Below are 12,409 nucleotides of genomic sequence, written 5' to 3' on the forward strand. Positions count from 1 at the left end.
GCGTATAACTGGTCTGTAGGAGCCAGAACTCTTAATGGTTGGTAGGGGATCAAATACTTATTTCTCGCTGCAAAATGCAAATAAATGTACATAATTTGTACAATGTGATTGTCTGGCTTTTATTATTGATATGCTATCTCTCAATGTTAAAATTAATCTATCCTTAAAATTATAGACTGTTCATGTCTTTGTCAGTGGGCAAACTTAGAAAATCAGCAAGGGATCAAACACTTATTTCCCCCACTGTAGTATCAGTTGACCATCTGTGGAATTCGGAGCTATAAGTCTCCATTGAACGACTCCCTTGCTGAATGAGACACAGCCTGGATATAGCCAAGGAAATATGGTCAGGATCATCATAGTTAAGGGCTAGGGCCCTGAAAAACTCTTCCACAGACTGGAGACACATAGAATCTTGTGGCAGAGAAAAAGCTCAGGACTGAGGGTCTCTCTGCAACAGTGAAATAATAATTCCTACTTGATGCTCCTCATCTCCAGAGGAGTAAGGACCAAGTTTAAAGTACAATTTGCATGCCTCGTTAAACACAAAAAAACTGTCCCTACTCCCCAGAAAACCTGTCCGGGAGGGCAATTTTGGGATCAAGCTGGATCGGCCTACCAGCAGAGTCCCCCACAATAGGAGCCTGCAGCCGCTGCTATTGCTGCTGAACCTCAGAATAAAGGTCAGTCACCTCCAGTGCCAACCTCTGCAGCAGCTCTGCTAGCATAGAAACGGGATCCATGAACCCAGCAAAAGAAAAAAAAACCCACATTAAAAAAACATTAAAAAAATGTGTTTTTTTTATTACAAACGTACGGTGATAATGTCACGCACAGTGTAGGAAAGATAGGAAAGACTAAGTGAACACTGGTCGTTGCCCACTATAACTAAAGACAGATGGGATACACAAACAAGGGGAACACTTAGCTTGAGTAGACTCAGAAAGAAACACAGATGTCCTCCAAATACCAAACAGGACGATGGCCGACTGCTATAGCTCCAAGCCTTAACAGGGAAATGGAAATGGAAATATCACCAGCAACTCCCAGTAGCAGGCTGGGAGTTATAAACACCCCAGTCCAGGAGTGTCAACTAGAGCCGAGGGATGGCTGCCACTGGGTCCTAGAGTCAGAAGGATCAGGAAGAAGTCTGCAAAGCAAACTGCTGAGACCTTCTGCAGTCAGATGCAGAGCGACGGTTTGCAGACTCTGACACACCCGTGACAGAACATTGTACCACAACAAATCTGCCTAGAGATGGCTGCCCACCAAAACTCTCAGCCCGGGCAAGGAGGGCATTATTCAGAGAGGCAGCACAGAAACCAAAGTTAACCCTGGATGAGCTGCAGAGTTCCCAAGCAGAGCCTGGAGTATCTGTCCATATAACCACAGAAAAAAAGCTTTTACTTACACACAAAAATTGTAAGTCTCATTTTGAGTTTGCCAAAAGACATGAGCGAGACTCTCCATATTTATGAAGGAAGTGTTGCTGTCCGATAAGACCAAAATTGAACTTTTTTGCCATCAAGGTACCATCCCTACTGTGAAACATGATGGTGGCAGCATCATGCTGTGGGGAAGCTTTTTGGCAGCAGGGACAGGGAACATTGTCCGAATTGAGGAGGAAGATAGATGATGCAAAATACAGGGATATTACTGTGCAAAACCTATTTCAGTGTCAGTGATTTGAGAATGGGAAAGCAACACTCAAGTGTTCAAAGGGGAAATGTGTGTTTTAAAGTGGCCTAGTCAAAGCCCAGACCTTAATCGAAGGGAGAATCTGTGGTCAAACTTGAAGATTGCTGTTCACCAGAGGAAATCTTCTAACTTGAAGGAGCTGGAGCAGTTTTGCCTTGAGGAATGGGCAAAAATCCCAGTGGCAGTGGCAAGATGTGGAAAGCTAATAGAGATTATTCAAAGTGACTTGCAGATGTAATTGTTGTAAAAGAGGTTCTACAAAGTACTCATTAATGGCGGGTGAATAGTTATGCATACTGAATTTTTTAAGTTATTTTGTCCTATTTGTTGTTTCCTTCACAATAAAAAGAAAACAAAATGTTCACAATTGTAGACACATTCTTTACATGAACTGATGCAAACCCTCAAAAAGAAAAAAAACATAGAAATTCCAGGTTGTAAGGTGGCAAAACTCGAAAAATGCCAAGTGGGATGAATACTTTCTCAAGCCTAGTTAACCAACAGCTAATAATTGTTTTCTTTGCTCCGCTTTACATTGATTTTATCCTGATATATAGTGGTTTATCTCTACTATACAATCACCATTGTTTTATGGGTTTGTTGGTTGGGTTAGTTTTATTATCGTTGATTTTTGTCTGTGCGTTCATTGACGTCAGGAGATCGATAATCCTTGGCAGCTGTCAGCAGACTGTAGACAAAAGCATTTTATCTTATTGATTTCAAATACAATTTATCTTCTCTCTCTAGTACAGAGGGACTTAATTAAGAAGAGCTGTGACAATATGATAGATCATGTGACCTGTAGGAGTTACTAGACAGTACACCGGTCGTCAACTTATGCCTCGTGGCTCAATTAAGAGATGGAAGGTGCTCCATATGTTCACTAATCTATGAAGAACCCTAAATTCTGCAGCCCCATTTCCATGTTGATGGAGTATTCGGAAGGGGTATAACTAAATTAGTTCAATTACCCTTTAAAAACTATGATTAATACTATACTCTTTGTATATGAATATTCATAGAAAAAAAATCTGACCTCTTAGTGGGGAACTCAACTTAGTTCCGTAAAGTTGAGCAAACATAGAGTTTCAAGAATCCTTTACTTGTCCCTTTACCACCTTTACCAATCTTTACCTCCATATGTCACTGATTTCATACCTAGATACTGATTTTTTTTCCTGTCATATTTCATACAGCTTTTTCTTAAATGTCCAATATGCTATGGAAAATTAGTGCTATTAGTAGCACTTTATGTAGTGCCAGGAGCTAAGCTTATCTGGGGAGGTAGACTCATGAAGCCACAAGTCAAGGTGGACACATAGACCTAGGGGTGTTGGTGCAGCATGCTGGAGGGCACGTGGACCAGCGAGGACTTGGACACACTGGAAACCACAGAACCAGGAGGGCGGATGAAGGTGGAAATTACAATTCCGAAACAGCACACATTGGAAGACAAAGGGACCTCAGGAGTTTTGCAAAGATGAGTCTGGGTCACCTTCCCAGGGCTGTGGGGTACTCGGTACCGGGCCGGTGTTGGCGGGATGTGTCACAGCAGCGGTGACCCAGTCCGTGGCCCTGGGCGCTCAGTTAACAGGGGAAGTTGAATGATGGAATGTAGTTAATGGAATAGTTTGTGACGCCACCTGTGGTGTTCGGCAAGTGAGATGTTGAGCCGATGCTGCGTGCAGATCCTCTGGGGCTGGTGTTGTGTTGCAGCCAAGATGGTGAAGCTCCCCACAGGTGGAGCTGTAGCCTCAGGGCAGTGTAGATGTAGGGGTAGAGGAGAGGCACAAGCGGTGTAGAAACTGGTACCCCGATGAAGCGGTGCTGGGTGTGTTGCCGCAAGAATCAATGGAGGACACCAGGCTTGTAGTTCCAAAACTTTACTCACAGTCTGTAGCACACACACAGGTGCCCGCCTCCGTGCCGTGTCTTCCGGGTCAGGGACTCAATCAACCTCCAGGCCAGATGGAATGCTCCCTTCCAACACTCCGCCAACATGTGCCTTTCTGAACGTCTCCTCTTAAAGCGCCTTTAAGTGTGAAGTACTCCCAGTACTGAGTTACACTGGAGTGCCTCCTGACAGATGTTCCCAAGAACTCTACTTGTACGGCAGACAGCTGTAGCCTGCTTCGGGGACTCCTTACTCCTGAGTCCCGGCTCACTATCAAGGTTGATGTTGTGCCCCCAAGTCTTAGATGGGGTAGTGCATTTACAGGCCACTACTCCACCGGTGTCTGCTGTAGGACCATTAGTATCCACACAACCTCGGGGACCGGGCCCCGGCCTTGCGCTTAGAACTTCTAGGCAGGGTTCTTCCTCTAACCCATGTCCTCTGTTCCCGTTTACTCCTACATTCCATACTAGTTTTTCCTTCTCATGGAAGATCAGGTTTTGGTTCAATGTCTATCTCCTTCTTTCCTTTCCCTGCCAGCAGACCCAGGTCACTGAGATCTGCTGCAGCACCTCCTTCCTCCATACCTCTCTCAGGGATCTCCTTTCCTCACTCCTCTCTGAGTGACTCTCCGACTGACTGACCTCAAATGCTAACCCTTCCTGCTCTTTTATGTTTTCTAACTCCACACGCCTCCCAGCACGTTTCGTGTTCTAAGCAGGGAGCCACCAAAGGTGCTCTGCTACACTCCAAGCAGGGAGCCGCAATGTGGCTTTGTTGAACTACCGTGTTGTGTGGGATGCAGGTGTTGGAGCATGGTCAGGAGCCTCCAACTTACCTGGATGGTGGGGCACCACACCTCAGGAGGAGGTGCAGTACCTCTGTGGCGACTGAGCCTCAGGGGCGCCACAAATCCACAATATGAACAGACTCTAATATCAGTTCCTGATATGCAGCAACTGATAGGTTAACTAGGAGAGGAAACAGAGGGTTTAACCTGCAGGACTGAAGGTATTCAAGAGTCTCAGGAGTTTTGCAAGATCAATGCACAACGTGAACAGAGTCCAATAACAGTTTGTTATGCTTTCTGAGACCGATGGGTTAATCCAAAAGGTGGCTAGCAGATGGTTAACCAGCAGTACTGAAGGTACACAGGAATCACAGGAATAGTGCAAGATGACTTCACAGTGTGAATGGATGGTGGAGCACTGCAAACAAAGTGGCTCTGCAATTATATTCCAGGTGAAGTCAGGTCACAAGTGACTATAAGAGTCAGGGCGCAAGAGTCAGTCTCATATGCGGTCCCGTTTATGTGGCGCGTGTGCAGTACTCACGGACACGCCACTGGCCACACACTGCACGTCCCTCTCAGTCCCTGGTCCCCGCTACTGGCAGCGGGGCTGCTGTACGGATGCAGGCCTGTGTAATGTTGATGCTCCCGGGACGGAGCATATCTCTTCCTGTCTGCTGCTATGCACACCTGGCTCTGCACACTCTGCAGCGGTCCCTATCTCTTGATTGCTGCTGGGCACACTGCTTCCCTCCACGCAACAGTCCTTATCCTTCTAGTCTGCTGCAGCACAGCCTGTCGCAGTGTCAGTACTCTGTGTTGGGATGGGGAGTGGAGCGCACCGCTCGCTTGCCCTCAGGTTGCGCCAAATTGCTCTGCTGCAGCGCTTCTTTTTTCTCTTTCTCTGCCCCCCAGTCAGCAGGAAGGTGCGCCTCACTAGCGCTTCCCTCAGGCAGCTGGGAAAGGTCCGCCTTACTAATGCTTCCCCCCAGAAACAGTGGATGCAGTCTCTCTAGTTCCGGACCCGGCATGACAGTACCTGCTGTCTCGTCGTCCTCTTACATACACACCCATGGCATTCTCTCAAGCAGCATCATCAGGTCAAACACTTAAAATTGTCGCAGAGTTATGTGTCGCAGAGATGGCTGCTCCCTGCGATGCAACCCAGAGGATTTTGCGTTAGTGCACGAGAGCACTAAGTTGTTGTTTAGTGCATCTGGGTCCGGATTACGGGCAGCTATGAGATAGGCAGGTCTGGTTACCCGTATACCTCACCTGTGGGTGTGGTTGCAGCCTATATAATGGAAGCTGTTGTTTGACTTATGGTCTGTGTGCAGAGAGAGAAGCATTCCTGCGTGTGGGGCTCCAGACCGAGCCTGCATGCTGGACATTGCTTAGCCTGTGTACCCACAGGCGTGAGACAGCAGAGAGCCTGGCTAAGGACAGTTTTGTGTTGTTTTGCCTGCTTTGAAGGCCATTTACCGTTTTTTTGTTACTGCTGGGTTTATTATTATTATTCATTATAGCGCCATTTATTCCATGGCGCTTTACATGTGAAAAGGGGTATACATAATAAAAACGAGTAAAGTAATCTTAAACAATAAAAGTCACGACTGTTTATGGAGTAAATAAACCCGCATGGACTTTTCTTTTAAAGAAGCACGCCTCATGTTTTCCTCTAGCGCACCTGAGTACAAATCCCCACAGTATGCCTTATGTCTGTACAGTGTGGGCACGGCCGGACTGGCCATCTGGCAAATGCCAGAAGGGCCTGTCTGGTCCTGGGCTGCCTTGTCTGCTACGTTGACACCCATACTGTTAAGAGTTGTGACAGAGCACAGTCTCTGATTCCATGACTTACCCCAGCAGGCCACCGGTATCATTACAAATATTGGTCTTGTAGTAAATCTTGCTTCCTCCATCCAGGGTAATATTAGTAATATATCCCCATCTGATGCTTATGGATGGAGACTGCATGGGCCTGTGTGATTTCAAATGCCAGGGCTGAATTTCAGCCTCAGTCTGTACCTGAGTGTGGGTATACAGTGGGGCAAAAAAGTATTTAGTCAGTCAGCAATAGTGCAAGTTCCACCACTTAAAAAGATGAGAGGCGTCTGTAATTTACATCATAGGTAGACCTCTACTATGGGAGACAAACTGAGAAAAAAAAATCCAGAAAATCACATTGTCTGTTTTTTTTTCATTTTATTTGCATATTATGGTGGAAAATAAGTATTTGGTCAGAAACAAGCAATCAAGATTTCTGGCTCTCACAGATCTGTAACTTCTTCTTTAAGAGTCTCCTCTTTCCTCCACTCATTACCTGTAGTAATGGCACCTGTTTAAACTTGTTATCAGTATAAAAAGACACCTGTGCACACCCTCAAACAGTCTGACTCCAAACTCCGCTATGGTGAAGACCAAAGAGCTGTCAAAGGACACCAGAAACAAAATTGTAGCCCTGCACCAGGCTGGGAAGACTGAATCTGCAATAGCCAACCAGCTTGATGTGAAGAAATCAACTGTGGGAGCAATAATTAGAAAATGGAAGACATACAAGACCACTGATAATCTCCCTCGATCTGGTGCTCCACGCAAAATCCCACCCCGTGGGGTCAGAATGATCACAAGAACGGTGAGCAAAAATCCCAGAACCACGCGGGGGGACCTAGTGAATGAACTGCAGAGAGCTGGGACCAATGTAACAAGGCCTACCATAAGTAACACACTACGCCACCATGGACTCAGATCCTGCAGTGCCAGACGTGTCCCACTGCTTAAGCCTGTACATGTCCGGGCCCGTCTGAAGTTTGCTAGAGAGCATTTGGATGATCCAGAGGAGTTTTGGGAGAATGTCCTATGGTCTGATGAAACCAAACTGGAACTGTTTGGTAGAAACACAACTTGTCGTGTTTGGAGGAAAAAGAATACTGAGTTGCATCCATCAAACACCATACCTACTGTAAAGCATGGTGGTGGAAACATCATGCTTTGGGGCTGTTTCTCTGCAAAGGGGCCAGGACGACTGATCCGGGTACATGAAAGAATGAATGGGGCCATGTATCGTGAGATTTTGAGTGCAAACCTCCTTCCATCAGCAAGGGCATTGAAGATGAAACGTGGCTGGGTCTTTCAAAATGACAATGATCCAAAGCACACAGCCAGGGCAACGAAGGGGTGGCTTCGTAAGAAGCATTTCAAGGTCCTGGAGTGGCCTAGCCAGTCTCCAGATCTCAACCCTATAGAAAACCTTTGGAGGGAGTTGAAAGTCTGTGTTGCCAAGCGAAAAGCCAAAAACATCACTGCTCTAGAGGAGATCTGCATGGAGGAATGGGCCAACATACCAACAACAGTGTGTGGCAACCTTGTGAAGACTTACAGAAAACGTTTGACCTCTGTCATTGCCAACAAAGGATATATCACAAAGTATTGAGATGAAATTTTGTTTCTGACCAAATACTTATTTTCCACCATAATATGCAAATAAAATGAAAAAAAAACAGACAATGTGATTTTCTGGATTTTTTTTCTCAGTTTGTCTCCCATAGTTGAGGTCTACCTATGATGTAAATTACAGACGCCTCTCATCTTTTTAAGTGGTGGAACTTGCACTATTGCTGACTGACTAAATACTTTTTTGCCCCACTGTATATGTATTATTTCTGAGTTATAGGTCTACATATAGTGTGTATGTGTGCCTGCATGGCGCGTGTGGATTATAGAAAGGTTACTGTACTACCTTTATTCTGCCTCACACGTCTCTGTACATACACTTGGCACTTCCGATTTCTTACCATCACCAGTCCTCCTTCTCCCGTATGCACCTGTCATGATAGACTTCCCCTGCTCTCTCATATCCTCATGCTCCCTCTTATCTATCTCCTGTTCTCCTCTGTCTAGTTTTGGCTGCATTCTTCCTCCAGAGCCCTTCCCCCACCACTAAATTTATGATGACCTCTGCAATCAGCATCCCCTCGGTGTCCCGCTTCTAGTGTGCAGGTCCCTCTACAGATGGACATGGGAACGGCGGCCTAAAAATAGAGAAATCTATATTTAACTAAATATATCTGCAGGAATATAAAAGAGGCAGGATAGAAGGAAACCGTCGCAGGCCATACTATTAAATGGAGCTAAATGACAACCCTCCAGTCTATGTATATTGCTGCGTGACAGTGTATGATGGATCTATCTATATACATAAATCTGGGTGAATCCAGGTCGTACAATCTGTCTTCTCCCAGCATGTACAGCATGATGTCCATCAATTTGTCCATATTTTCTTGCACAGGCGTAGCAGGCTTGGGCTTGTTCGATGTAGCGGAAACATTTTATCATTCGGTATAGCTCTGTAATGTGCAGGTACAATGGATGTAGAAGGACTTACATGACAAGTTCATCTCTGGGATGATACCAATTTATTCCGTTCTCTTCTTCTCTGTACAGAGATTGTACGGGCCATGACCTTTGTGATTAACCAGGGATTGGCGATGTACTGGGGCACTTCTCGCTGGAGTGCGATGGAAATTATGGTACGTGAAACATATAAACTACATTAATGAATCACATTGTGATTTCTGAGTCATTCTGCTCTGTAGAAAGCCAACGGGGCTTGTGACCAGGTCAACTTTTCCATATATAATGGGGTGTCTCCGCTAATGGCCATGGTTTATAAGCTACAACAGAAAGTAGCTCGAAGAGTCTCAGTTTCAAGATCCACCAGCACCACACACTACTGAGATCAATCAATGGAAGCGGTACAACGCTTCACAAGGCACGCAAATGTACAAAATCTTGAAGGGATGGGACGTTTTTCATGTCTACGTGAAGTGTTCTTTGAAATTTGGAAGGCGAGTGTTACTATTCATTCCTAATTACAATTACCTTTGTGTTGATAGGAGGCCTATTCTGTAGCTCGTCAGTTTAACCTCATCCCTCCAGTGTGTGAACAAGCCGAGTACCATCTCTTCCAGCGTGAAAAAGTAGAGACTCAACTCCCTGAACTGTATCATAAAATTGGTGAGTGTTTTGATAGGGTAAACACCCTGCAGATGACATCCAATTCGCTTGTTTTACAATTTTACTGATTTTTGGCATCTTCATTTATGTTTTCCACAGGTGTTGGCTCTATGACCTGGTCTCCATTGGCATGTGGCCTGATAACTGGGAAATATGCTGACACCATCCCTGAAAAATCCAGAGCTTCCTTCAAAGTAATACCATAACACCATAGAAACGTAGATTTAAAGTAGTTGTCCACTATTGTCAATTTCGCATGATATAGAAAATCTCAAGGTGTACTGCTGTTAAAGGGAATCTGTCACCCGTTTTTTGGACTATCAGCTGCCGGTATTGACATCAGGGGCTTATCTACAGCATTCTGTAATGCTGTAGATAAGCCCCTGATGTAACCTGAAAGATAAGAAAAACACATTAGATTATACTCACTGGAGGGGGCTGTCCAGTCTGATGGGTGTCGCGGTCGGGTCCGACGCCTCCCATCTTCATACGATGCCGTCCTCTTCTTTCCTTCCTGTCGTGGCTCCGGCGCAGGCTCACTGCTCTGCCCTGTTGAGGGCAGAGCAGAATACTGCAGTGCGCAGGCACCAGACCTCTCCTGACGCCTGCGAACTGCAGGTCTCTGCTCTGCCCCCAACAGGGCAGAGCAGTGCGCCTGCACCGGAACTACTACAGGAAGGGAAGAAGAGGACGGCATCGTATGAAGATGGACTGCCCCCTCCGGTGAGATATAATCTAACATGTTTTTCTTATCTTTCAGGTTACATCGGGAGCTTATCTACAGCATTACAGAATGCTGTAGATAAGCCCCTGATGTCAATGCCGGCAGCTCATAGGGCAAAAAAAGGGTGACAGATTCCTTTTAAGACCCTCGGGAATCAGTTGCAGGCTACAGTGACTTGAAAAAGTATTCACTCCTTCGGCATTTTTTGTGTTTTGCTACTTCACAACCTGGAATTTTACTGCTTCTTTTAGGGTTTGCACCAGTTCATGTAAAGAACATGCCTACAACTGTGAACAGTTTTTTTGCATTTTGAACGGAACAGCAAATAGGACAAAATAACTGAAAACTTCAGTGTGCATAACTGTTCACCTCCTATAACCAGTACTTTGTAGAGCCTCCTTTTTGCAGCAATTACAGTTGCAGGTCACTGTGGAAATGTCTCTATGAGTTTTCCACATCTAGCCATTGGGATTTTTGCTCATTCCTCAAGGTAAACCTGCTCCAGTTAATTCAAGTTAGATGGTTTCTTCTGATGAACAACAATATTCAAGTCTGACCACAGATTCTCAATTGGATTAAGGTCTGGGCTTTGACTAGGCTGCTACAATCATTTACATGTTTCCCCTTAAACTACTTGACTGTTGCTTTAGCAGCATGCTTTGGGTCAATGTCTTGACAAAAGTAGGTTTGTCTCAAGAATATCCCTGTATTTGACACTATCCATCTTTCCTCTCAACTCGGACCATTTTTCCTGTCCCTATTCCAAAAAACATCCCCATAGCATGATGCTACCATCCTATGTTTCACTGTGGGGATGTGTTCTTGGGGTGATGAGCTGTGTTGGTTTGGCGCCAGACATAGCGTTTAACTTCATGGAAAAAAAAGTTCAATTTTGGTCTCATCAAACCACAGCACCTCCCTCCATACATTTGGCGAGTCTCTCACATCTTTCGTCAAACTTAAAATGAGCCTTACAATTTTTGTGTGTAAGTAAAGGCTTTTTTTCTGCCCACTCTTCCATTGGACACCTATATCGAGTATAAGGCTTATTGTGGTCGCATGGACAGACACTCCAGTCTGTGATTGGGAAGTCTGCAGCTCCTTCAGGGTTACCTTTGGTCTATGTGCTGCCTCTTTGATTAATTCCTTCCTTGCCCGGGCTGAGAGTTTTAATGTGCGGCCTTCCCTTGGCAGGTTTGTTGTGGTACCATGTTCTTTCCATTTGATGATAATGGATATGATGGTGCACCGGGGATCATCAGAGATTGGGAGATTTTTTTATAATCCAACCCTGACTTGTACTTCTCAACAACTTTGTCCTTGACTTGTTTGTAGATCTCCTTTGCCTTCATGGTGTTGTTTGGAGATCTCCTTGGTCTTCATGGTGTTGTTTAGAGATCTCCGTGGTCCTCATGGTGTTGTTTGGAGATCTCTGTGGTCTTCATGGTGGTGTTTGGAGATCTCCTTGGTCTTCATGGTGTTGTTTGGAGATCACCTTGGTCTTCATGGTATTGTTTGGAGATCTCTGTGGTCTTCATGGTGGTGTTTGGAGATCTCTTTGGTCTTCATGGTGTTGTTTGGAGATCACCTTGGTCTTCATGGTGTTGTTTGGAGATCTTCATGGTCTTCATGGTGTTGTTAGGAGATCTCCTTGGTCTTCATGGTGTTGTTTGGAGATTTCCGTGGTCTTCATGGTGGTGTTTGGAGATCTCCTTGGTCTTCATGGTGTTGTTTGGAGATCTCCTTGGTCTTCATGGTGGTGTTTGGGGATCACCTTGGTCTTCATGGTGTTGTTTGGAGATCTCCGTGGTCTTCATGGTGGTGTTTGGAGATCACCTTGGTCTTCATGGTGTTGTTTGGAGATCTCCGTGGTCTTCATGGTGGTGTTTGGAGATCTCCTTGGTCTTCATGGTGTTGTTTGGAGATCACCTTGGTCTCCATGGTGGTGTTTGGAGATCGCCTTGGTCTTCATAATGTTGTTTGGAGATCTCCTTGGTCTTTATGGTGTTGTTTGGAGATCTCCATGGTCTTCATGGTGGTGTTTGGTTAGTGGTGCCTTTTGTTAATGGTGCTGCAGCCGCTATGGCCTTTCAGAAAAGTGTGTATATACTGAGAGACCATGTGACACATAGATTGCAAACAGGGGGACTGCCTTTTACTAACCATGTGATTTCTGAAGGTAATTGTTTGCACCAGAAATTTTAAGGGGAGTCATAGCAAAAGGGGTGAATACATATGCACATGCCAATTTTTAGCTATTTGATCCCATAAATTTAGTTTATGCTTA

The 12,409-nt window shown here is 45.2% G+C and overlaps 1 protein-coding gene across 1 annotated transcript in view; it reads left to right on the top strand.

Annotated features, from left to right (window-relative positions):
• The window catches only part of KCNAB3 (potassium voltage-gated channel subfamily A regulatory beta subunit 3), a 98,163-nt gene that overhangs the window by 81,788 nt on the left and 3,966 nt on the right, over positions 1-12,409 (top strand). The window contains exons 9-11 of the mRNA XM_073547019.1: positions 8,826-8,911; positions 9,278-9,398; positions 9,498-9,592. Of these exons, the coding sequence (XP_073403120.1) occupies positions 8,826-8,911; positions 9,278-9,398; positions 9,498-9,592 (302 nt within the window). The remainder of the gene's footprint in view (positions 1-8,825; positions 8,912-9,277; positions 9,399-9,497; positions 9,593-12,409) is intronic.

This window comes from Dendrobates tinctorius, unplaced genomic scaffold (assembly GCF_039654945.1).
Source record: "Dendrobates tinctorius isolate UK_male_01 unplaced genomic scaffold, ASM3965494v1 ptg000151l, whole genome shotgun sequence".
Taxonomy (NCBI): domain Eukaryota; kingdom Metazoa; phylum Chordata; class Amphibia; order Anura; family Dendrobatidae; genus Dendrobates; species Dendrobates tinctorius.